At 28.0% G+C, this 26,119-nt stretch overlaps 7 protein-coding genes across 18 annotated transcripts; 3 read left to right on the top strand and 4 right to left on the bottom strand.

The window, feature by feature from the left end:
* The first annotated feature begins 399 nt into the window (after positions 1-399).
* On the top strand, positions 400-2,463 carry LOC117239128 (NADH dehydrogenase (ubiquinone) complex I, assembly factor 6). 2 transcript variants are annotated; one of them, XM_033504456.1, is made up of 5 exons: positions 400-443; positions 959-1,094; positions 1,373-1,595; positions 1,682-2,077; positions 2,198-2,463. In XM_033504456.1, exons 1-5 carry the CDS (start codon positions 413-415, stop codon positions 2,375-2,377), a joined length of 966 nt encoding a protein of 321 aa, XP_033360347.1. In that variant the 5' UTR covers positions 400-412; the 3' UTR covers positions 2,378-2,463. The 2 variants fall into 2 exon arrangements, with proteins under 2 accessions (XP_033360347.1, XP_033360346.1); XM_033504455.1 differs by lacking the exon at positions 400-443 and adding an exon at positions 450-681.
* Positions 2,464-2,605: 142 nt separating this feature from the next.
* On the bottom strand, positions 2,606-6,019 carry LOC117239125 (rab5 GDP/GTP exchange factor). Its single transcript, XM_033504448.1, has 9 exons — positions 5,721-6,019; positions 5,190-5,305; positions 4,758-5,015; positions 4,519-4,648; positions 4,351-4,448; positions 3,981-4,237; positions 3,696-3,827; positions 3,365-3,610; positions 2,606-3,294 (listed from the first exon to the last, which is right to left on the bottom strand). Exons 1-9 carry the CDS (start codon positions 5,888-5,890, stop codon positions 2,902-2,904), a joined length of 1,800 nt encoding a protein of 599 aa, XP_033360339.1. The 5' UTR covers positions 5,891-6,019; the 3' UTR covers positions 2,606-2,901.
* Positions 6,020-6,638: 619 nt separating this feature from the next.
* Positions 6,639-8,650, top strand: LOC117239131 (ubiquinol-cytochrome-c reductase complex assembly factor 1). Of its 2 annotated transcripts, XR_004494355.1 has the most exons (7): positions 6,639-6,820; positions 7,284-7,484; positions 7,591-7,663; positions 7,763-7,929; positions 8,093-8,287; positions 8,349-8,472; positions 8,620-8,650. XR_004494355.1 is itself a non-coding variant. In XM_033504463.1 (6 exons), the coding sequence occupies exons 1-6, from the start codon at positions 6,785-6,787 to the stop codon at positions 8,418-8,420; spliced, it is 741 nt and encodes a 246-aa protein (XP_033360354.1). In that variant the 5' UTR covers positions 6,639-6,784; the 3' UTR covers positions 8,421-8,446. The 2 variants fall into 2 exon arrangements, 1 of the variants encoding a protein (XP_033360354.1); XM_033504463.1 differs by lacking the exon at positions 8,620-8,650 and having other exon boundaries at positions 7,287-7,484; positions 8,349-8,446.
* Positions 8,502-13,746, bottom strand: LOC117239126 (sphingomyelin phosphodiesterase 1-like). 3 transcript variants are annotated; one of them, XM_033504451.1, is made up of 10 exons: positions 13,569-13,746; positions 13,271-13,479; positions 12,932-13,175; positions 11,127-11,437; positions 10,662-11,042; positions 10,214-10,386; positions 9,653-9,853; positions 9,133-9,478; positions 8,807-8,997; positions 8,502-8,670 (listed from the first exon to the last, which is right to left on the bottom strand). In XM_033504451.1, the coding sequence occupies exons 3-10, from the start codon at positions 12,999-13,001 to the stop codon at positions 8,544-8,546; spliced, it is 1,800 nt and encodes a 599-aa protein (XP_033360342.1). In that variant the 5' UTR covers positions 13,002-13,175; positions 13,271-13,479; positions 13,569-13,746; the 3' UTR covers positions 8,502-8,543. The 3 variants fall into 3 exon arrangements, with proteins under 3 accessions (XP_033360342.1, XP_033360341.1, XP_033360343.1); XM_033504450.1 differs by having other exon boundaries at positions 13,271-13,746; XM_033504452.1 differs by lacking the exons at positions 12,932-13,175; positions 13,271-13,479; positions 13,569-13,746 and adding an exon at positions 11,595-11,696.
* Positions 13,747-14,625: 879 nt separating this feature from the next.
* LOC117239132 lies at positions 14,626-17,732 on the bottom strand. 5 transcript variants are annotated; one of them, XM_033504465.1, is made up of 5 exons: positions 17,609-17,732; positions 17,149-17,527; positions 16,814-17,063; positions 15,868-16,393; positions 14,626-15,260 (listed from the first exon to the last, which is right to left on the bottom strand). In XM_033504465.1, exons 4-5 carry the CDS (start codon positions 16,204-16,206, stop codon positions 14,946-14,948), a joined length of 654 nt encoding a protein of 217 aa, XP_033360356.1. In that variant the 5' UTR covers positions 16,207-16,393; positions 16,814-17,063; positions 17,149-17,527; positions 17,609-17,732; the 3' UTR covers positions 14,626-14,945. The 5 variants fall into 5 exon arrangements, with proteins under 5 accessions (XP_033360356.1, XP_033360359.1, XP_033360357.1 ...); XM_033504468.1 differs by lacking the exon at positions 17,609-17,732 and having other exon boundaries at positions 15,868-16,153; positions 16,227-16,393; positions 17,149-17,573; XM_033504466.1 differs by lacking the exon at positions 17,609-17,732 and having other exon boundaries at positions 15,868-16,388; positions 17,149-17,573.
* A 138-nt stretch (positions 17,733-17,870) lies between these two features.
* On the top strand, positions 17,871-19,987 carry LOC117239130. Of its 4 annotated transcripts, XM_033504459.1 has the most exons (6): positions 17,871-18,210; positions 18,308-18,365; positions 18,554-18,625; positions 18,692-18,885; positions 19,160-19,352; positions 19,513-19,987. In XM_033504459.1, exons 1-6 carry the CDS (start codon positions 18,186-18,188, stop codon positions 19,784-19,786), a joined length of 816 nt encoding a protein of 271 aa, XP_033360350.1. In that variant the 5' UTR covers positions 17,871-18,185; the 3' UTR covers positions 19,787-19,987. The 4 variants fall into 4 exon arrangements, with proteins under 4 accessions (XP_033360350.1, XP_033360351.1, XP_033360353.1 ...); XM_033504460.1 differs by having other exon boundaries at positions 17,875-18,365; positions 18,543-18,625; XM_033504462.1 differs by lacking the exon at positions 18,308-18,365 and having other exon boundaries at positions 17,875-18,210; positions 18,543-18,625.
* Positions 19,988-21,118: 1,131 nt separating this feature from the next.
* On the bottom strand, positions 21,119-25,173 carry LOC117239112 (60S ribosomal export protein NMD3). Its single transcript, XM_033504427.1, has 11 exons — positions 24,989-25,173; positions 24,628-24,762; positions 24,125-24,275; positions 23,928-24,062; positions 23,340-23,448; positions 23,039-23,189; positions 22,503-22,645; positions 22,263-22,414; positions 21,896-22,011; positions 21,629-21,811; positions 21,119-21,485 (listed from the first exon to the last, which is right to left on the bottom strand). Exons 1-11 carry the CDS (start codon positions 25,027-25,029, stop codon positions 21,290-21,292), a joined length of 1,512 nt encoding a protein of 503 aa, XP_033360318.1. The 5' UTR covers positions 25,030-25,173; the 3' UTR covers positions 21,119-21,289.
* Between the last annotated feature and the right edge of the window lie 946 nt (positions 25,174-26,119).

The raw sequence follows: 26,119 nt of genomic DNA on the forward strand, positions 1-26,119 counted from the left end.
ACATTTTCTAAGTGCATGTTAACTTACAATTAGTTTAATCTTTTACTCGAAAATTATAAAGTATAGCTTATTATTTAATATTGCATATGTATAACATTAACATAATGTTTCTTTTTGGTTTTAATGTTGCTTCGATATTGAAGATCATTAGCAACACTATCTAACAAGATTATAATCTTTGGCAGTTTTGTTTCGGACAGAACAAAATTCTTCTGTTTTATTAATATAATTAAAGTAGAAAACTACTAAAATTTTAGGATGAATTATATTTATATATACATGTATATGACCGTAATCATAGTGGCCGGTGACACCAAACTCCCTCTGTGTTCTTACCTATAATTAACTCTAGTTCTAGCAGCGATTCATAGATGTCGCATTTAATGTTTTGATTGTAGTAGTAAGCGTACAAATGGTCATGTCCTCGCGCACGCGGATCTCGAGTTACGTTGTTGATAACAGAATATAGAATTATTAAGAGGCTAAGTAGTATATGATATACAATAAGTTACAGAATAACGACAGATTATACAATTTTCCATATATCATAATTTTTACATTGGTTTTAAATGAAAAACAATGAAAATTATTAATCTAATTATTTATACAACAATTATTTGTGTTTATAGAGATTAATGTTCTCAGTACATTTATTTTCTAAATTAATACATAAGTTTGTAGGTATACAACATATTATGTTTCTGTATTTCACAAAGATTTATGGATTAGATATATCATTACTTAAAAACCACATTGATATTCAATTCTATTATAAACGAAGTTCAAAAAAGATTCGAATATATATGTAGTGCATTTTAAATAAATTATAAAGGCAGCATATTTTAATACGTTGTTAAATTAATATTAAGTTTGACTATATTAGTTAACAATTATTATTTATCTGATTCTCATATGTTATTCACTTAATTACTTTTATTGAAGTCATTTGCATTTTTAGTGTGGAACATGTCCAATATTATATCCATTATAAATAGAAATCATTGTTTGAAACAAAACGTGTTGTTACAAACTTGTGTAAGGCATTCAAGTTCTAGAGAACAAACGCCAGCTACGTATTGTTCGGAATTGGTTAGGTATTTTATAGTTACTGATAATGAATATATATATAGTAGTTGACAGTCATAGTTATTTTAGATGTTTACATGCTGTTCATTTTAAATGTTATATTATTTCTAGCATTATTTGTTATTATATAAGTGAACAATTAAATAAATGAGAAAATGTTAACAATTATACTTTGAGAAAACATTAAATTTCCCAAAACTGTAAAACAATTAATAAATAATCAAGGATATATATATAGAAAGTCATTAAATAAATTGTTACTTTTTACATTGTTAATTTCTTTCAGAAAACATGATTATGAAAACTTCCTGTGTACATTGCTATTATCAAACAAAAATGAAGCGGCCGCATTTGCAATTCGTGCATTTAATGTTGAAGTAGCTCAAGTAAGAGATCAAGTGCGTGATTATAGAATAGGAGAAATGAGATTACAATTTTGGTCAGATGCAATAAATAATACATATAAAGGAAATCCTCCAAGAAATCCTGTTATGTTGGAGTTACATAGAGTATGATCTTATTTTCTTATCTCTTTGGTTCTCTGTACTATTTATTGTCCCACAAATTATAATAATTGTAAGAACAATCTTTGCAGATTTTACAGAAACATTCTCTTTCTAAACATTATTTCAAACGTTTAATTGATATAAGGCTTGATAAACTTCGGGATTATTCATTTCGTAATATGAGTGAAATAGAAAAATATGCGGAATACAGTAGTTCTTCCATTTACTATCTTCTTTTACAAGCACACGGTGTAAATAATATTAATGCTGATCATGCTGCCAGTCATTTAGGGAAGGCACATGGCATTGTCAACTTACTTCGATCGATTCCTTATAATGCCAGTAAAAGAGTGAATATGTTACCACAAGATATTTTAATGAAACACAGTGTTTCTACAGAAGCTGTATTACAGGGCCAATCCAGTAAAAATCTTCAAGATGTAATATATGATGTAGCTTCCTATGGAAAATTACATCTGGATGCTGTAAGTACATATCAAGTGCAGAATTAAAATGGAATGGATAAAGTAGAGAATGAAAAAAAGGAACGGATTACATTTGATCTTTTATATTTTAATATACTATAAAAGTTTTCTTATTTTTAGACAATTTCTCTTAAACATAGTATGGGAAAAGAAGCAAATTTAATCTTTTTACCAATAATTTGTTTGCAAAAGTATTTAAATAAATTAAGAAAAGCAGACTTTGATGTCTTTAATGCAAAACTACAGAAGAAAGATAATTTACTTCCTCTATACTTGTATTGGAGAAGTTTTATGTATTAAATTTGACATACTTTTAGTTAAGATTATCTTTTGGTTAAAGTATTGTAGAATATTTGAAATAATAATTATATTATAATACAGTTAAACTAAATATTATTTTAGTACCTTATAAGAATAAGAGAATTTCAACACGTTATTAATTTTAACAGTTTACTTTTGTAATATACGTTTTAATTATTAAGTTTATATAGAATATATAGGAGTAATGAGAAAATTAATCGACAAATCTTTTGATAAAAACTTTTCTCCATATTTTATTAGAACAAATCTGTAGGATTAAAATAATTAAGTAATTTACATTGTGTGTGTGTTTGTGTGTATTCTATTCATTTTTACTCAACGTTATGTGCTTTTATGGGAACTCGTATTTTTTTAAAACTGAGAGTAATAAAGTAATTCCGATTGTAAAAACCATCTGAAGGATAACGCAAAATAAAAATTTGTATTGGACAGTGTAATATTGCATAATCTATTTATAATAATTAAGCAACAGTTTCTAAAACTTCAACTAAAATATATCTGTTTTATACATTATGAAAATAACTTGTATAATTTTCACATTCCATTTCTGTAGTATTCAAAGATAAGTCACCAGTACTACAAGGTATTGTAGGTATATTTGAACCTTGAACAGTGAAACCGTGATAATCTTCTTGTTCTGATTCTGTAGAACATGGTAAATTCAAATGGGTAGATGCTAGTAGTTCATTTGTAGATTTGTCCTGTTGTGTGTCAAAATCACTTTGTGTATCCAAACTTATAAGACTCGTTTCATCCTCTGCTTTGCTTACATCGAAACTGTCATCACCAATGAAAGAAGGAAAATCAAAAGTGGGAGATGGTGTAATACAATCTTCTATTAAAGAAGTTCTCACGTCGTTTTGTGGTGTGGAATTATTAATTGTGGCAGGGCAGACCTGTTGTTACCAGTAACTATTTATAATGAATTTTTTAATTAAAAATTTGTTAATTAAAAAGATTTCTTACTTGTGGAATAATTGGAGGTGGTAACTGATAACTTTCAATATCTTCGCAATCTAAATTAGTAGGCAATCTTTGGCTATGTGTAATTAACAATGGAGTTCTGTCTAAAACCGTGTTCACTTCTGACTTCATTTCATCCTGAAATTGTAACATCTTTTCTTTTAAGTTTAATGCTTCAGTCATTATTTCTGCAGTTTTGGCTTTCATTTCATCAAGGAGGGTTATATCTTCGCACATTAAGTGCAGACTCTGCATATACATGAAAATAAATTATACTAAAAGTTATTATACTAATAAGTAATTTAATATCATTAAAGAATAATGTAGTATGTACTTCACATATCATTAAAGCAGATTCCCATGTATTAGCAGGTACACGTTCTCCGGACATATAAGCATTAAAATCTTTTTCGTCCATATTTAATGATTCAGCTGTCAAATTTTCAATAAAAGATACAGCACAACACTGAAATTATTATTATTATTATTATTATTATAGTTGTTGTTGTTATTTCATTACCTTAAATGTCATATAAGGAAAGCTAATTGTTTTTATTCATTGATTGTTTCATTATAAGATAGTAGTAACATTCTTGATAAATATTAAAATAAATGTTACCAGATTTGTGAAGTAATATCCACCTTCCCCTGTCATTAACCTGCTTGCATTACAGAACCTAGTAATGAAATTGATGTTACTTTTAAGACGAGCAGGATTAGCTTTTAGAACAATGAAAATTAAGGCAGGAAGGAATTCATCTGCAGATGCAGGCCCACCAACAGATTGTTGTAACATTACAAATATATTTCGACAACAATAAATAACGCAAGAAAGCTTTTCTTGTGGAGCTTTTGCGGAATCCATATTTAATAAATCTACAACAAATTAGGAAGCTATTATCAAATAATTGGTGAATAAATCTAACACATTCAATAATTGGAAATGTTGGAAATTAACATAACCGATTAAAACTTTTTTAATAACAAACCAGTTATGGAAGTATAAACAAGTTCTCTAACTTCAGAACTGGTTTCATGTATTCGACATTCCAAATTTTTTCCACTAACCCAGTTCAATTGCCGAATTCTGTAATTATCATAATTGTCATTCTATTTTATCTGAAATGTTATTAATTTGATTTATGAATAAGGCGAACCTCTTCTGTATTGCCAAATCTTTTTCTTCGTCGTTTGTAAAAGGTGGACAAAACAGAATTCTGTAGAGCAAAGTCATTGCATATCTTTCTACATAATCTAATAATTTTTCTTTAACTTCTGGCGATATATCTGAAATAGTAAATTAAAAAATTTAATTTACACTACTACTACTTACTACTTTAAGACACTAATTTGTTAATGTCTAGATCATTTTAATATAAATCTATTTTTTCAATACCTGCATATTTAACACTATTTTCTAAACGTTTAGCAAATACTTGATAAAAAGTTTGTGTAATCTCTGAAAGTTCCTCTATTCTCTTCACATCTTTATTCTGCAGTATCTCAATTATAAATGAGTGCATACACTTTCTAACATCTTTTTCTACCGGTGTTTTAGCAATTATACCTATTAGGTCTCGGTTGTCAGCTTTTACTTTTTCAAGATCAGGATTATCTTTTGTTAATTCATGAAGTAATTCTTGGTACCCCTGTACTTTAGTAAAAATCAAAACATTCAGAATGATGTAAGTAATGTAAATAACATTTACAAAAAATCTGATAAAAGAAAGTATACATAAAATAACAATTAAATTTTTTTTAATATATATTGAGTAAATGTTTTACAAAAATCAAATACAAAGTTAAATATACTATAGGACAAATGTACCTTTTGCAACTGGTTTACGAAAAGATATATTTAATAACTTATACTTTTTCTCTTGTTGTACTTTCTTTTCCTCATATTTTTGATGTGCACTAATTGCATTCTTGTTAGAAGAGGCACTGAAACATTAATCAGATTGTAGCAATAAATATAAAAAATATACAAATCCATATATTTTAAGAAATAATTAATAAGTAGATTATTAACATTTACATGAAAATAAATATAACATTATATTAAAGCACAAAAAATTTGATGCACAAAAGAATGAAATCTAAATAGTACAATTTCTAATTGTTTTTCATGTATAAATACATGCATTATAAACATATTTAGTGTCAATTGAAACCTAATTCCATGTTAATTATCATTTTAATGCAATGTAATTGTTATCGCAAAGTTTACAATATAAAAAAATAACATTTCTAAAATTTTTACATTTACATATAGACATATGGCTTTAAAAATAAAAAAAAATTTGGTATAATATAAATTGGCCTAATATAAATTGATCAATAAACGTATAAATCGTACCTCTGTCCGCAAACATTACATTCTGTTTCTGATCTTTGTTTTTGTAAATACTCTCGATAACATTTGCTACAATAACCTTCCCATTCGGCATTTCCATAAAATCCACAACCATTTTTACATTTAAGATCAGCTTCATCGATTCTTAAAGTGGGTGTTTTTATAGAGTACATTTTAACAAAACTTCTTGGATATTTTTACAATTCTTCTTTCTGTATAATTCACATTTTACTTGTACAACTCAGTTATTTCTATCTTTGACGCGGCATCAAGTTATACATACATAGTTAAAAATTTGGACATATGACAAATGTGAAAACGCATGCGTAAACCTTTCTGAAAAGTATGTGTATACATATATATATATGCATACTGTATCACTAATTTATATCAATATTTATAAATGTGATTCTTATCCAATATATTCGAAATTTTAATTTAATATTTTAAGTTATATAGACAGGTGAATTCAGAACTCTCAATTTGATAAAAACATAGTCAATAATGATCATCTTACTATATAAATATTTAAATTATTATTAATTTTATTTATTTATTAGAAACGCATAAACGATTCTTATGTATGTATAGGCATATATAATTAATATGTAAAGAATATGATTATCTATAGTTATATAATGTCCTCAATATATAAAAGCTTCAATGAAGCTTAAAGTAAAAAGTTTGAAACATTTATATTACATACATGTAAAAGAAAATTTCTGTATAGAATAAAATTATCAGAGTTGAGATACTTATAATTAAATAACAGATTTTTATAATTTTGAGGAACTATTTATAATTTTTAACGTATAGTAAATATTTCATGATTAATCATTTTTAAATGTCTAAACCGGACAAGTTTACCTCTTAAAAAACATTTTTAATAAAATCATAGGAAATGCGATTGTTTCGAACTTTGCCGCTCTTTGTATTCAAGAGTATATGGTGAAAAATACCTCTGTATTTGAAAAGAAGACAGGGGTTATAATTTAGTTTCTCATTTAAAAAGTAAAAGGTTAAATGTCTTTTATATAGTGTGAGAGATTTTAAATATATATAGCAGAATGATGCACTGTGTAAGAACGTTTACTTTCAAACAGGTATATTTGCGTTTATAATAAAGAGATGTTAATTTAACCTCAAATAGTTAAAAATAATAAGTAATTTTAATTTATCATATTATAAATAATTTCTTTGATTATTGACAAATTTTGTTCTTTTATATATGAAATATTGTGACTTTTATTTATTGATTTAGTTTTATATTCATAGTAATAGTATTTGTGTCTACATAATCGATTATGATCTATTTAATAATCTACTTTACGTAAGTCTATAATTATATATAAATTTTAATAATATACGGAGCATTTTTATATGTATACGTACGTTTAAATATATCTTATAATCTTATGTCTTTTCATTTATTTATTAGTTGTATTATTTTTATCCAGTCTTGTGAAAATGTAAATTCTAAATGTAACTGTTATAATTTTATATTTATGGTATCTAATTAAATTATTCTTTCTTGATTTGATGGTTGATATGAAATATTTATGACAGAAGATACCATTAGCGTTGACATTAAAATATATCACAGAATGCAAGCTGGCTGATAATAGTGGCATCAACTTTTTAATCAGACCTCAATCTTGTCATTTTTATAAGAATGTACATACGTCTAAGAGTTTAGTTAAACCAATAAGTCAAATTGGAATAATTAAAACATTGTCACATAAGCTTGATCTTTTTAAAAAAAAAACTGTGAGTATGATTATTCATTGTAATTTTAATGTCTCCAAATATAATATCTATATATTCGTAATATTCGTAATAATGTAATAATTATTTATATTTCTTTGTATTTTAGCATTTAAATGAATTGGGTTATGATTTGTATGGTGACATTCCTGATGGACTCAATTATTCGATATTTTACAAAGGCATGTTATTGCCTTTAATTTCTTATTAATTCTATTTGATGTGATTTGGTTAAGTGAATTAATTTTTGTAATTATTTAATCATTATTTTTATTTATTAGGTTTCAATATGCCAGATACATTTTTCTCTTGGTTCCTAGTCACAGAATTGCATGTTTGGATGTTAATGGTACGTTTCATGGCTGAAGGAGAGAAGGGCAAATTAGTTATAAGCAAAATGGTCGAGGCTATGTGGCATGATGTTCTTATAAGAGCAGAATTACTTGGTGTGAGTAATCAATAAATTGCGCGTTGTTATCTAGTTCTAATTTATCTTAATTTATTTATTTTTATATAGAAGTTTCATATCTCTACTTTCATTTTTATTTCATTAAATTTAACTTCCACTAATCAGCTCATAATGTAAAATACTTACAATTTTTTATCACTAGCCAATGACTCCAAGAACAAAAAAAAGACAAGTAGCAGAATTGTCATATCAATTTAATGCAGCTATAGTTGGTTATGATGAAGGAATCATGTCAGATGACAAGGTACTAGCTAGTGCATTATGGAGAAGGTTCTTTTGCTTAGAATGTAACAATCCAGAACATCTAGAAAAACTTTTAATTTACGTTAGAAAACAGGTAATTAAAACATTGTCCTTTAATTAAATATTATATATTAACTCGATCATTGTGTTTTTAGATTAATGTGTTTGATAAAATTCCATCAGAAAAAGTTTTTGATAGATCAATAGCAAAATGGGTAGATTTGTAAGGCGTCAAACGAAGATCATTAATACTATTAAGAATTTGTAAATTTTAATTAGGTAAAATTCATATTACAAATATATTAAACTTACAATATAGCAAAATTTGATTTTTTATTTCAATTTTAATTTCAATTCTTTAAAATATTATTACATAGTTCAGTTTTTGAATGAACAATTATACGACATAAATACTGTTTCTTACAGTTCATATCACAACTTTCTTGCAATTTGGGTCCTGCTTGTTTGTAAAAGTTCCTGCAATAAAAAATGAATTTTTACTATGAGCCATTGTATGATGATTTGTACTATGAACCATATAATGAACCACTAAATAATGTACAATAATAGAATAATATTGCATGATATAACTTTTATTATAATTCTAACATACTTGTAATACTTATTTAATAGTGTTTCATTCTTTGCTGCTATAGAGAGCCAATTATTTAAGGATTTAACAGATAAATCTGGAAGGTCATATTCTGTTTTAAAAGAATATGATTTATACCAGGTTGGTCTTACATGGATATTTTTATTGGCAGAACTGAGATTATACATCCAATTTTGGTAATCAGCTACTTCCTGTAAGAAAAGAAATTTGAACGTCTATTTGCTATTATTTTTATCCTAAATTAAAATAAAAAAAAGGTTATTTGTACATTTTTATAATCCAGTTAATTTTTTATCATATCATAAATGAATGAAAGAACAACTTACATAATTACTGCAATTTACTATATATATTTTATAATTTGGATTCAATTTTGAATAAGCTGTTATACTACCACCATTCCAGGCAACATTTTTTGCTTTCATACCAGAATTATAAAATATTGCTATTTCATCATTATGAGTATGTCCATTGAATTCAGCTTTAATTATATGGGAAAATCTATCAACTATTCTTAAATATTCTCGTTTCCATGTTTTAAAACAGCTATTACTATTAGAGGGTATATGGGATAAAACATGTACAAATTCATCATTCCTCTCTGCTTCAGAAAGAATAGTTGCAAGCCAATGTAATTGATTATCAGGATCTTGCGGATTATACCAAAGCCACCTGTATAATAAAATAATTGAAAGAAATACGAAGAAAATCAATCACAAAATAAGTTATAAAATAGAATATAATTTTGATACATATTTTACTATTTTTCTACTATTTTTTCTTCTGCTAGTAACATTCTGTATAATAAAATTTATACAATTATAGCATTGTATTCATTTCACATACCAATTGTAAGAATAACACACATTGCTATTTAAAGCTATAATTCTAAATCCTCTTTTTGGGACAACAGTGTAATATCCTCCTTGAAGTATAGTAGAACGAGTATGTTCTGGTAACCATCCATATGCAATCCATAGGTCTGCCATTAATTTATAAAGCCAATTTGTAGATAAATTGTCTTGTGTTATATTTTTTGGTGCGAACCTACATATAATTCAGAAAATCGTCAATTATAACTAAAACAATATTCATTTACAGATCTAAAATATTTTCATAATAATTCGTATAATTTCGTAATGTTTGTATGAAAATTTACAAAACAACTAGGGGAATGAATTTCAAAATACAGAATTTTGTAAAAACATATCTTATTTTGAAACACAATAAATAAAGAAACATTAATTTCATTAATTGAACGAATGTAAATTTTTGTTTATCTTTTAGAAAAGAGTGAGTTTATTTTACATAGAATCATTTATCTAATCTGATAAATTTATATACAAGTGTTATTAAATATTCTTTGTGTATAGTAGAGAATTTCATTGGAAATTTCAATAAACTTACTGATTTAAAGGATTTGATTCATGATTTCCAAATATTGGATATATTATAGTATCATTAAAAGTATCATGAATATATTCATAAATTTTTACAAGACTTTGTACATTTCCTTCCTTTGAAGTTTCCCATACTCCATGGTCTATAATATCACCAGTAAAATATATAAAATCTATATCCTGGGAATGAAATTAAATTTGATTTAAAATTAAAATTAAAAATCCATTTTTTAGCCATATTTAATATTTTTTTGTATAAATCTTACTATGCATAGTTATCTACAATAACTAATTTAGATTTGAACTGAAGTAGAAGAAAAAATAAAAGCAAAATTTTAAGATTATATGTATTTTAGTTAAATATCTTATGAATACTAACTGAAGTATACATTAATCAGACATTAGCTGGATTTTGTTCCTTTTTTCTATATTAAATTAGTTACATTAGAGATTACCTGATGTGTATCTTTTATATGATTTAAGGCATCAGTGATTGCATGCCATGGGGTATCGCAGGAGTTATAATCTCCCCAAAAGCCAGCAAATGAAGTCATGTTAGGTTCATTTTGTCCTTTTCGACAACAAACTGGTTCTCTACAAATTGAATTGCTATATGGTTCATAAAGAGGATCATAATGTAGGTCTGTTATTTGTAAAATTTTTATTTGCTCTTGTGTTTCATTATCAGTAATTATTGCATTAGAATTGTTATCAACATGAATATTCCAATCAAATTCAGGATCGCTTAAAGGACATGATTTTGATTCTAGAACAACGCCACAAACTGTATTTGCTGTTAAATTTGGTTTTGAATCTATTATGTACAGAACAATAGGCTATAAAAATAATAGAAAATTAAAATAATATATACATTAATAGTCAAATATTTTGATAAATCTAATTACATATGTACATATTACCAAGTTCAGTTCAACAACTCCTCTACACACTCTTTCGGTTTGAATATTGAGCAGTACACATAATTTTACTATTTTATCTTTTATATCTTCTTCTGACATTCCTTTACGTCGTAAATTGAAAAATGTTTTTAAAATTCCTCTACATATTGTACATATTTTAGTATCAGAATTTGCTGAAAAAGATCTCCAGTCAGAATTCTGAAGTTCTGTAGGAATTTTCAAGGATTTTATCATATCATTGAACAATTCTCCCTCATAGTCCAACTTGGTCCATAATTCAATTTCATTTGAAAACGAATTCACATCTATATCTGTTGATGAATTAGTTCGTTATTCTTTATTTTATTATATAGAGAAGTATTATAAATAATTACAACATATTGTTTTTATTGAACAATTGAAAGGAAGTTTATTCTCTATTAATTTCAATTAGCAGAAGAAAATTGGGTTGAATTGCTGAATAATTACCGCTTTATCGATTCCGATACCGTTGAAATATGTTATCAAGATCATCATTCTGAACAACTTTTTCATATACATACGACAGGATGATTCATCTAAGTGTTTAAGCTGAAATATTTTTGATACAATTAATTGTATCAAAAAATGTTTCAGACAAAAGTAGAATGACTTCAAAGGGGACATGGTCTGATGTTATTAATTTTTTTGTAGGTGGGCGCGTAAAGGATATGCGAAGGTCCTGTCACAGGATGGTCAGTTCTAGTTCTCAAGTTGTACACAAAAGTATGTTTAATATCAGATATGTGCATACTTCCTTTCCATGTTCTATACAAAATTGTAGATTAGATATTATAATCATTGTCTGTGTATGCGTATGTGTGTGTTTCCAAATTATAATTGTGTTGACGTAGTCGCGCTATTATCGATATTGCGCCGCTACTATCCTTTAGATAGCCCAATTCTATTTACGTACCCCTTTACATTTGGAATTCAGTGACTGGAATTCTTATTATTTTTTTCATTGTTTATACGTCACTATGAAGATATTTAAAAAAATCCCTAGAATTCATGAGGAGGTAATAAATCGACAGTTTCACGCGGCGCATACGATACCAAACATACTTTTATGTATAACTTGAAAACTAAAACCGATAACCCGTTATACGTACCGGAAAAAATATTCAAAATGATGATGCTGATAACATATCTCAAGAGCATCTATCAGGCATCTCTTAAATAGTAAACATTATTATTTTCATTGAAAAATAAAAGCAGTTTTATTATTTAAAATATACTTAGCCAATGTTGAGTATTATGTTGAATAAATTTCCAATGAAATAATTATTTAAATAGAGAGTTCAAATAAAAAACGCAAATAAATTATTTGTTATTTGGGTAAGTCTAAATATATTATTTAGAATAATTAAATTAACTGATATTTACAAATGAAGTGTTACCTTTTATTTATGATTTTTATTTATTTTAGTTATTTATTACACAAATATAACATTTCAATCAGAGAAATTACTGTAAATTACAATTTTTGATAATGTCCATTAGCTATGATGAATACATCAAAATGAAATAGATACGGAAAAATTCTTTATTTGTATATTATCATTCGTTTTTCGATTAAAGCCAAATAAAAAATAAAATTTCATTTGCAAATAAGAAATAATAAATAGATTAATGTTAGCATCTTAAATTACTTTTGTTTAAATTCAATTAAAAGAAACTTAATTCCTATTCACAGCTAAAATATTATTTTAATTTGTTATTTATTATTTAGTAGGTAAATAAAATTTTGAACTTAATTAACCAGAAAAAAACTGATTTAACCCTACCTTCTGGATGTCGGACGAGACCATTTATACTTAAAACTAATATACTCAAAATTAATTGTTGAAACCACATTACTGTTGTGTTCTACGAACATTCACTGTGTTAAACACTGCGTTCAGTTCGATACATTTTCAATCGTTTTCAGCTTTCATTATCTCGTTTCAGTGATGTTTTTTCCCACTGCTAAATATCTCAATTGTCATCATCCTTGATATGCCTATTTCCCAATGCTTGTAGAATAACATTCTAAGATTGTGAAACAATTAGAATTTAAACGGAGAAAAAGAAGAAGAGTCTTGTACACTATATTGTATTTAATTTGATTTAGTTTGAATACTTACGTTCGGCATTCTAATCTATTTTTGATAAGTCAGAGGAGACGATCAATACAATACGATACGATACAATACAATACAATACAATATAACATTATCATGGCAGTATGTGGATTTTATCTTGTGAAGTATTCTTTGTTTGTATACGACTTACTTTATTTCATACGAAAAGATGTAAGCTTATAAGATGATATCTATTTTTATCACAGAACACTCTGAAAAATGTGATTAGATTATTTCATGTAGACTCTTTAACGTATCAATCTTTCTGCGTAAGGTTCATAGTAATAACAGCTGTCAATACCATCAAATGCTATCTTCATGTTGATTTGTGATAAGATAGGAATCAGATTCTTCTGGCTGATCGATTACTTTCTTTTAAGCGGACTTAAATACATCATTTTTTTAAACATAAAGCATCAATCAAAATCAATTGATTGATGTTCCATTCTATCTAAAATTAATCTGTTACTTAAACAAATATTTAAACAAGTTAACCCTTGAAATTTTAATTCATTTTTTAAACTTTTTTAACATGTACACATTTTATATTGTAAACAAACAGATGTAAAGAAAACGTAAAGTATTAAAATTATTTGGCCAACAATAAGTACCGTATTTAAAACGGCGTAGATGACAATGAATAATCAAGAATCGCGTGAATATTTATACTGGTTATCGATAGCAAACATGTGAAGATTAAAAGTTCATTTATACACAACCGAACTATGTCCGTTCTGTGCCCCTGCCGCGCCCCGTGCCCGAATCGGTCACCATAGTTTTAAATGTAGCGCTTCATGCATTATCAGTGTTGTGTCCATTCGTCATCCGTGGTCCGGATGTATCCCGGACATATTTTTTCTGTTCGCCGAACGGGTTCGAACTGTCACAGCCATAGTACGGACTTTTATAAAACTGGGTTTATACTAGTCAAATAGCATTCCAGTCCATTGTTCTAATCCATGGATCTTAGCTGAAGTAATGTAAACAGCGTTTTCATTCCAGTACAATGTAGTCATCCCAGTAAGCGATCTAGTTCAGTGATTGGATCGAAAGTCTACTTTTCAAATCCTCATCGATCGAGAACATGACATTCCAGCGTTACTGGAATCGTATGGATTCTAAATGGCTCAGTATTCATGGCTCAGTGTGAACCCATTGTCACTGCAGTTTACCACTTTCAGCGGCACGAACAGGACTAGAATAACATAGACATCGACCGATTGTCATTCAAACAAATGGGATATAATATTTGGACTAAAGTTGGGTTTACACTAATTCAGTCGATGGATTCAGTGATTGCATACCAATGGTTTAATTGAAAATTGTTCGATGTCTACGTTGTTTCAGTCTTTTTTGAACTGCTGAAAGTGGTGAATTGAAAGTGATAATGGATTTACACAAAAAAAAACTGATAAAACGATATATGAAACATAATATCGCTATAATATAAAGTTTGAAGAATTATTATCCTTAATCTCAAGTAATATTTAACGTAACAACACAAAGAGATCAACAAAATTAATATTAGAAGTCACATTATCTTCCCTGACAGCTGGAAGTAATTATAAAAACCTCAGTCATTTCTTCGGGACATCTAAATCCTCTATATAAAAATTTGTACCAGAGGTCTGGCGCGAAATATGTAGAGCATTAAAAGGTTAGTTTAATCTGATTATTATTAATCATTGAAATAACGCAGATCATTTAATCGATATTTCGTTATCACGCTTTGAATTTCTTCTTGAGCTACGATACCTTGTTCAGTTGAAAGTTTTCGTAATTGTTTTGCGACGTGCTTTCCGAAGACATCGAATTCATCTTCTTCTGCTCTGCATATGTCATTCTGTAGCAATTTCGCGCTACTAACTATTGAAGATAGCCGTGACATTTTATTCTTTTTTGATTTCGTTTTAGGTGATTCTATTCCAGAACATATAGTAGGGGCTGCAGTAACATTATTTTCTGATTCAGACTGGGTACTGTCATTATTGTCCTGAAAATACAATTTTTAATTTTTTTTTTTCTTTTTAATTAAAAATTAAAATCGAACAAGTTGACTCGTGACTAGTTGTGAGAAATCGACATAGAAGGGAAGAAGGTTCTCGTTCTACGTATGAATGACATGCTACGAATATCTTAGACTGATACAAAGACACTCTACTCATCTCTGTCTATCTCGCAAGAACGAGAACTTTCTTGTTTTCAATGTTGATTTTTCATGACTCAATTATCGGACGATTTTCTCTAGCAAGTGCCGAGGCCTGTTTACATGATCGTGCCCTCTGCAACTGGTTATGAAAAAGTACAAGCTCATATATTACTACAGGTTGTGTAGTAATATATAAACATGCCGGAAAGATGATACCATTAACTCTATTTTCGTTCATGGTGATTGGAGATATCAAATTAATCCTTTTGAGAATATCACTCATCAGGACAATAATAATTCTACTTTGCCTGTCGGACAAAAAAGATCTCAGTTTACAAATTACTTGGCAATAACGGGAAACTTCTATGGCAGAACAACATGATACATTAATACATATCTACATTTCTTTTTTTAAATAATAAATAATAAAGGTTATTAGAAATTGACTTACGTGCGTTTTTCTTTTCACCACCACATTTTTTATAAAAGAGTCCAGCTCTGTGAACCATTTCATTTTAGGTTCATATACATTGCCACTAGCACCAGATGTAGTTGACCTTTTAATCTTGTCTAATTCTAAGTAGTAAGTAGATCGAATAGACTTTATTTTATTTTTAACATCTTCTACGCCAAAACCTTCCATTTGCATATCTTCGCAAATCTTTTTCAAGGCAGATTCACGCATAGCCTTATTTTTATAATCTTTAGACGCGATGTCCCATAAGCACTCATGTTCTCTGTACAGAGTAACGAACTTAGAAGTTTGATTTTTGTTTAATTTTTTCGCCATTTTTAATTAAAAACACAAACTCGTGTACACTGTACTATGCTCCAACCAGCAATGGATATTGAACTGTCTAAACGATTCCAGTAACACTGGAATGCCGTATTCTCGATGGTGGAGGTAAACTGGATTAAAAAGTAAACTTTAGAACCAGTCGTTGTGCCGGATTGCTTACTGGAATGACGGCACTGTACTAGAATGAAAACAAATGGATTGGATTACTGAACTGGAATGCTACTGGGCCAATATAAATTCAGCTCAAGATGTAATAGTACATCAAACCGATTGCTCTCATCTGGATCTCATATTTTACTTTTAAGTGTTGATTTCATACTAAACTGTTAAATAAGGAAAAGAACACAATCTAACAACATTTCTTGGAAAGACGCGGAAGACGGTATTCTTGTGTTTACGTTGTCTTTATCTTTTATACGTTAAATTTGACAAATTAAAGTTAAAATATCTGCTAAATTAATTGTTTTCCAACATAAATAAGTATTGATACTTCCTTATAGATTAATGTATTAAAAAAAATGTATGGTTCCACTAAAAAGATAATAATGGTCTTGAAATCTTACTAAAAAAAATGACTTTCAGAAAAAACATTATATACCATTGCCTATATCCAGGGGTGGGCTGGTCATCGGGAGTTTGAGAAAATTCCCGGTGGACCGGTAGAGATCCGGCACCGCTTTACATAGAATTTAATTAATTAATAAACTAACAATGGAGGGCCAATCATGCCGATAAAATTTTAAGTCCTGTCTTTTTCCCTCGAAATACTGTAACTTTGAACTGTGGAACTTTTTCATACGACCATTGATAATGGAGATATGTAGATGTCCCAATTTATATGACCCAGCCTGTATAATTGCTATTTATACTATTTATAATTTAAAAGAAAAATTTGATAAAATCATAGACCTTATAACTAGCAATAAAACTTACTTTAGGTAGTAAAACATTTGCAAATTAAATTCATATAAAAACAATGTATCTCGCTTAAATTGAACATTGTTCACTAATTAAGGAAAACAAACAATTAACTTCTTCATTGTCGATATATGAGTCATCGTGTAAGAACATAAAGGTTGTGATATATTGATAAGAGCTTTCATTCCTCCGGTAAAAAACATCATTCGATTCAAAAGATCAGTCAAGTTTCATTCAATAAGAAATGAGTATGTAAAACGCATTTCATCATATTGATATATCACCATGTTGTAAATCTCGCTTTTTATTACCACAATGTGTGATTATTGAAAAAATTCGGCAGATTTTTTCAAAAGATTCAATAAGGATTATATTGTTATGAGTTCCCAGAGTACTAGAACAAAAATATATGACTATTATTACAGTTAAAGAAAGACTTAGAAAAGCTTTAGAGAGAAGTAATAAAAATAATTACATCCTTTTATAATATATAGGGTGCCCCGCTTAACTCTGACACCTTTAATTGCTTTCTTATTTTTCATGGTACAAAAAAAATGTTTCGAGATAATATTATTGTACTTTACGTGGAAAATTAGGCGGTGATTATTAGAACTGCCATTTTAGATTTCGATAATCTTTTAATACGTTGTCGGGGGCATGATTCTAAACAACTTCGTTCTATACATGTTACTACTGCTCGGCTTAATTTCCGAGTTATTTATAAAAAACTGTCAGTATAATTATAATGAACTTTATCTATAATTGTGCGTCCGTGACAGCGTATGCGTTACTATTGACTGTTGACTGTTATTGTTACCTTATTTGTAATTTCATAGGAAAATTTAGTTTTAATTTAAATCACAACAATACTGAATCGATAACATCGCATGCGACACGAAAATGGTAATGGGAAGTCGGATGATCCTCAAAATGTAGGACATGAAATAATATTGATCCTATCACACCTATTCTGTACATCTCTGTACATCTGTAGATTGTCGGTGGTGCTAAGCATATGATAAGCGCAAGGAACTCCAGTTATTAGCTGGCAGATGTTGACTTCAGGAACAAATTCACGTGAGTCATTGATATCATTGCTAGAGACACTGATATGCATACATATTTATCAGTGACTAGTGGCTGGAGCCTCCTTTGACCTTTTGAGTTTACATAGATATACCTATTATAAAGATAGAGAAGTGGATGAACAAAGGCAATATAGGAATGAAAAGGTGATATAGGAATAGAAAGAGAATGCTGCTAACAGGCTTCTTTTGCCCTTGTCTAATAACACTCATAATATTGATAATTCATAATTGAAAGTCGTTATTTATTTTGTGTTCATATCTCTGTGGTATTTGTATTTATTTCATAAGTTATATGGGTTATATGGGTTAAATAATTTTCAGCTAAATTTCAGCATGACTAAGAAATGCATAATATGTAAAACAGAAGCGACTCCAATTTCCAAAGATAGACGTAGCTTTCACATGTAAGTGTATTTATGATTTCTTGTCTCAAAATTGAATAAAGTAATTCTTATTATAAACGTACATAGGTTTCCTAAAAATGAATTGATAAGAAAGAAATGGATGGACGCAATAAATTTATTGACAGCTCCAAACTTCAAAACTACATTTATATGCAGTGACCATTTTGATGACAAATCGTTCCATGATTCTGATGAATTAAGAAGTAGAAAACGATTGCGTCCAGATGCGGTTCCTCAAAGGATAAGTTTTAAAAAATCCGGTAATTATTCAGAGAAGGGTATATCTCGCAGATTTCACAATCTGAACTTCATTGAAGTTCTTCGTGAATATTTTGGAAACTAAGACTGAACAGCGATTATACATAAATATAGGAAAATGTTATTCAGAATATTAAACTTGACAATATATCTGAAGATCATTGAAATCAGTTAGATGTACCCTTTTTCGAAATAATTACCTAAAGTCAACCTCATCTAACAGTGGCAAATCTTGCAAAAGAGCATTAACCAATATTATTAATTCTGCAAATATAGATGATACATCAAAAGAAAAAGATTTAGGGTCAGAAAAGCTGTTTGAAAGACCCATTGATAAAGACTATTCTAAATCTGAGATGGTGACTGATCTTTCTAATACATGTATTAAAGCCACAAATGAACAAGATTGTTTAACTGGAGAGAAAAGTAATAATACTATGAATAATGTTCCAAACAGTGGTAATAGAAGGTAGATTATTCACTTTGTAATAATTGTTCAGATGTTCATGATTGGACTGGTCTAAAGAGGGCTGTAGAAATTAATTTCGATCTTGTTGATATTATGAATTGTATGTGATTCTCTGTAAGAGTATACAATTTTTAAATTGTTCTTTCCAATGTAATTTTAGGAAACATTCATTCATCAAAAAAATACCACCTAAAAAAATTCGTTTTATGAATGGCTTTAAAACAGAATATATAACTCGAGAAGACTTTGTTTCTGATGAAGCTTGGGAGCGCTTCCTCAGGTTAATAACCTATGAAAGAAATAGAATGGCAGCTGCTCATAATAGGAATTCACGTAAAGAAAAGAAAATAAGAAATTTTAAACTTTTCATAAAAGGTTTGGAAAACAGTGAAGAACTTGATGCTACTCAATATGTGAAGGTCTGTTTAGAATAACTATTTTATATTTCTATTTTATTATTTTATTTCGTATTACATAGTTCTTCCGTTTTGGGTTTGGACGGACTTCAGATTTTACGATATTGCATATTTTAAGTTTTTAATTCTCTCTTGTATTCTTATATGATTTTATATTATCACATATTTATTAACTTTGACTACAATTGTCTTTGTGAATAAAACATGAACGAAATTTAATCATTTTTTACATTTATTTTAGCAGGATCTACCACCACATGCCCAAGAATTATTAACACTTTGACGGCCACGTTGGTCATTGGTGCATCTAACGGTGCCCTGTGTTAAAACATTGTGGCGTTCCTGAGCGAAACATGTGATTTCGGCGTGGCCGTCAAAGTGTCAACATGCATGGAAGAACATAAATCCACAACTCCCTTTCCTATTAACCTCAGAAACTTTACTAGAATTCTTTACTTTCATTCACTGATTACATGTAAATTTGTTACATGTAGCTTTTTCAATTGCTTACCTTGTATTCAAACATTAAATATTTGGGTCTGTGCAGAAGAATATAAACCAAGGGTTTGTAAAGAATTTATTAATAACGTATCCGGCATTGTTAGGCAAGAATTAATGAAGGTAAAAAATTGTTTTCAATGTAACTTCTGATGAGACGAGCATTAAACTCAAAACTTGAGCAACAATAGCATTGATGAATTTTTTCCGGTATTTGCATCTTTTTAATAATTAGAAAAATGACTGAGAAGAAAAATTTGAATTACTATTAATTTTATAAATTTATTAAATTGTTCTTTAATTATAAATTTATTAAATAAAGAGGAAGATCTGTCATCATACTGTGGCGAATAGCTTTTCAAGAGAAAATAATAACAATTATTCTATTTCGTAAAATAATATCAATTATTCATTTGCTTGTTATTTTATGCAAGTGTTGCCGGCTACCTCGCGACTGTCCGATTGAAAAAATTAACTAAGCCCAATATATACATTGATGTTATTGATTTTCAATTGAGTTATAATAGGAGTTTCTTAGAATATCCCACATGCATTTGTACACGAGGCTTTAAACTTGCCCAACTATCGTTTGTACATATGTATACATACTATAAGCAGAAGATACTAGTTAGGTTTAGGTTTGTATTCGTAGGCGTCTTATGCGGCTGTTTACCTCCATCTCTACCTCTGCCTCTACTGACTCGATGGCCTCACTGAATGGAGTATAGAGAAGAACATGATTACATAAACACTTTAATGCTTTACACACACACACGCGCGCGCGCGCGCACACACACCAAGTAAATATTATATAACTAGTAAATATTAAATATTAAAAATACTAAAACTAACAAATAATAAAGTAAATTTATTTGTTTCATAATACTATTATATTTTATATTCTTATGTTTTATAACCCCTAGGGTTATTTATAGTTATGTCTAAACTATTCTGATGAACACTTTAAACATGCGAAGCACTATTAGGATAAATTAAAACAAATTAATAATATACAAAGTACTGTTACAAAACATGAGAAACTTCGATATCATCAAATGCGAGATCGTCAAGCATTTCTTCAAGAGTAATTTGTGGACAATTGGGATCAGATAACTCATTAGTATCAACTGGAATTAATTTCCTAGAATCTTTGTAAATATTTATGTGTTGTCTCATTTCTGGATCTTCTTCAAGATCTTCCAAAAACTCATAGTAGTCACTAAAATAGATTATAATTATAAATTTAATTTTTCAATGTAATTTAAGAAGTAAAAGTAAACGGAAATATATAATTTTACTTTATACTTAGTTTTAAATATCTAAAAAAGTCGTTATTTTTAAATAGAAAATTATATAACTTACTTATTATCTGTGACCATATTGTCTTTATCTTGTATCATATGTTTTAATTTCCAATCTCTCATTCTGCGACGTGCTGCTCTATCTTGTGTATAATTTTTTTTGGTTAAAATTACGTCTGGTACTACGTCTTTATTCAACATTTCGAAATTCTCATCGTTAATGTTACTATCATTAAGAGCATACCTAAATATAAAATCATCTTTTAATTTTTGTCAATTATATTATTTATTATTTAGCGCTTTATCTTTTTTTATCCTTTTCTATTACCCTAGGACAGTATCACCAGGTTTTAATATATGGCCAAGGTGAGTGCGTGTATGAATTAAGTTCTCAGTTAGTCCCAAATCGCAACTTCTAACTACCCATACATCTGCTATTACATGCTAGAAACAAAGATATGACTGTAAGTAAAGATTTATAAATCTGTACCGATTACCGAGGGATATTACAAAGGAAAGTTTTCTTTGACGTTTTAAAATTTTGTTTGTAATTTTGTTAATAATATTCGTAGTACGTATGTAATTTTATAACCATTTGGTTATTTTATATTATTTTAGTCTCGACCGAGAAGAATCCTTCCCTTGTAAACATTATATTTGAGAGAAAATATTATAATTAGATACATAATAGATACCTTATTTGAAATAGTTCCCTGTCCAGGAAAAAATTTTCTATCCTTGAATTTTATTTGCTCAATATCCATTACTGTGTATTCTATTAATTGCTTTGGGTCACAAATGCTGTTGAAAGTATGTCTCCAGTAAAGTGTAGCGCTTAATTCTGCGACTAAATAAATAAATAGTATTTTTTGTGAATTAAATTTTACTTTAGAAATCAGATAAATAGGTATCAAATTTTAGAGAACTACACGTACTTTGACCAGTTGATACATCTATTAAATGTACAAAATTTGTAATTTTATATACTAAACAAATTGAATTTATCCCTCCGAGTTGATGACTTAATTTTCTTGGAAGACATACTATGCTATCTCTTGATATTGGAACTATTTCCACACTATAACAGAAATTACGATTACACATTGTTCAAAACAATTAGAGGATCGTTATTATGAATGGTTCTATTGCATAAACCAAGTGAACAGAAGCGGTGGAATCATGTAGGTAAATTGACATGTTATTCATGTGATGCTCTGGTAAAGATTAGTTCTTTACGCAATCAGAAAAAGATATATAGACACAGGAACTAAATATAAAAAACGAAGCGGCGAAAAGCGATCTGGTATCAGATGCAAAAAATGGGCAGAAAAGTATTTAAAAAATTGTAATGTATAAATAACTACAAGCTATCAACTACAAGCAGTCTAATGGTTAACTATATAATAAGGAATAATGAAAGCATTCATATCCAGTATTTTTATATCAATTTACTAATGTAAAGGATCTTTACCTGTATGTAACTTTATAATTGTAGATATTGCTGTGAATATCATGCGATATCAGTTTTTTAGAATGGTCATAGCGACAAGGTATAATACTTGAAAGAAAATCAACCATTTTGCGCGCTGATGCTTCATTTGCATAAAAGAAATCTAGACCCTCTGTAAACGTTTGCAATTAATTTAATAGATTATTATATTTAGTAAGTAGAAACTTTAAACTCTTTGATAATTTATCTAATAATATTTTAATAATAATAATTCTAATAATATTTAAAAAAATAATATTATAAAATAATTCAGATTTCTTACCATGAATAGGTTTTATGCCCAAAGTTTGTTCATGTGCTCTGTACTTCAAAATTAATTGCTCTAGATAATAAAACGTCTTTTTATTTGTTGCTCTTTGTCGTACTTGTACCTTTGTAAAGTGTAAGTTGTAAACAGAGAAAATAATTTTATTACCACAAGTGAAATTTACCTTGCTCTTATTATAAGGCTAATTAAAATATATCAGGTGGGAACGATATAAGCATGGTCGTAAATTAAAACCTAAGAAGGTACACTCATTGACATCACATCTAGGGCAGCAGCTGCTTTTCAGAGGCAATTTAAATTTCGAATTGTAAAAGTTATTTGCAAATTATATTCTGCTCGTAATCGTCCATAAAAGCTATATGGCATCAAGTATTTGCCATTCCTTGCGTAATAAGAATTACTATACTGATAAAAATTAGCCTGTTAGTTACCACAGATCAGAGCACACATTTTTGAAATAGCTAAATCAATATTATAACACCTTTAAAAGTACTTGAGCAAATTACGTGTTTTGACACTGAAAAGCTTCTTCTCAGTTTTACAACCACGCTATATACCTTTTACGCATAGTACAAATCTTACCAATGCACGCCAATAATCTTTAGCTTCTGTTCGATGACAATCATTACACATTTGATGATTTACTGTATATTCAACTACAAATACTTGTTGCAAGACTGTTCCCCCCATAACTTCAGCTTGCACTGTTATTTTTACCTAAAGATACAGTGTAATAATAAAATGATTTTTTCACAATAAAACTATTAAATAATAAATACCTTTAATCTCATAGAATGTGGTTCTGTCCACACAAATCCAGCATCAATTAATTTCACTCGATTCAGACCTTTTAGCTTTTTTAAACATAATGTTAGTAACTCTCTGGATTCTAATGCCGCATGAATCCATTCCGCAGGTGGCTGTAGATACCTAAAACAATTAAACTTTCCTTACCTTGTAAGTTTCAGAGAGATAATTGAACAAATATATAAAAAGGTTTAATAAACAGAATGTTCACAACAGCAATATTATTACTGCAGTACTTTATAGTAATATAGGCTATAAATGTGAATATATACAATATAGGAATAATTATAATACATTTTTAAAAGCTCAACTTCAATTTTCATATCCTTTTCATATCAACTGCATAATTTTGTTGAGAAATAAAAGATGAAACAATATTTTGAATAAGAAAGATCTTATCATTTCCTTTATGTTTATTTTTCCTACCGTCTTATTTAAAAATTAACAAATAGGAAAATAAATTGTATTATATTACCTCTCGCAGCCTTTACAAAAATAAATTGTTGCTTGCTTTGGAATATTCTCAGTGACATCTACTTGAGTTCGTAAACATGCCACACACATATTCGCTGGATTTGGTTCAATACCAATACCGCAGATGCAACATAATCTAAAAATGTAATTATTCGTAATTTTAATCACATACGGTAGCATTCCAGATAATTTGTTGACGTTATGTTTTTCTATTTACTAGAAATAAAACAAGTACTTAATAGTTACATCATTTTAAAAACATTTTATTCTGATTTTCTTTAAAAATTTACAAATATAATAACAACAAATTATGAAATTTATCTATTTCTTATAATACCTAATTTAAGGTTATATTTACTTACATCATTGATTCTTGTCGAACAGGTTCACTTAATACTTCCATTATCTCTATTTGTTTTTACGGAATTTCGTAAATAAAATTTTGTTGAATTCAACAGAATTAAACGATTCAGAAATAACAAATGAGCTTAGAAATACATACGATACGTAAGCCTAAACATGTACTACTGGTACTATTGAATCATAAGCACGTGTGAATTGATGCCGACTTCAGGATTAAAACATTTATCTATAGCTATAATCAAATAATTTTTTATTTTTAATTTTCAATATGTGTGTATATTATATTATAAGAGATTTTTAATCATCCTTCCCTCTTTTACACATACTATTTATTCATCGTTATTTTTTTAATGATGTTTTTAAATTGATATGAAATTATGGGAAATAAACAAATAATACTTAGTTAATAATAATATTAAATCTTCTGATAAGTTATGTTTATATATTATTTGAATTTATAAATTTTGAATGTAAATTAATTTTGAAAATAATTAACGTCTTTTAAAATAATTTATAATGTGTAATTTCATAAAAAATTTTAATAATTTTCAAGATTGTTTTTGTACATAAATAAGTAAGATAAATTAAATTAATAAAATGTTTCATTCGAACTTTTATTGGTGTATTTAAATTTATATGTTTTTGCTAATAAACTGTCATTTTAATTTACTTTTGTGGTGGCAATGCAACGTAAACTCGAATCGAAATATACAAATAACTTGAACGAGCCATCATGAAAGGGTATCCTATCTAGTTTTCCAACGTTTATGACATATTTGAAAAGTAGCTACTTTCACTTACTATTATATTATTATAGTATATATGATCGAAAGGTAAATGTTGGAGATGAGAATATATTTATTTGATATTAATCTCTTTCTATTGTGTTTGTTCCCTCATTGTTGATATATTTTTATTACATATATGTTTACAGGTATACTAGTATGAAAATGAATAATCAATTTTGTTATCATTTTTACACCTTCAAATAACCAGTTTGCAATTTTGATGCAATATATTGGAATTAGTTAATGTGAAATAATTAATAAATATTAATAATAACACTACAGACATATAGTATCATAATGTACGTATATTATATACAATATCATATACAAGTATTATATTAT

This window comes from Bombus vosnesenskii, unplaced genomic scaffold (assembly GCF_011952255.1).
Source record: "Bombus vosnesenskii isolate JDL3184/JDL3185 unplaced genomic scaffold, Bvos_JDL3184-5_v1.1 scf7180000013883, whole genome shotgun sequence".
In the NCBI taxonomy this organism is placed as follows: Eukaryota; Metazoa; Arthropoda; class Insecta; order Hymenoptera; family Apidae; genus Bombus; species Bombus vosnesenskii.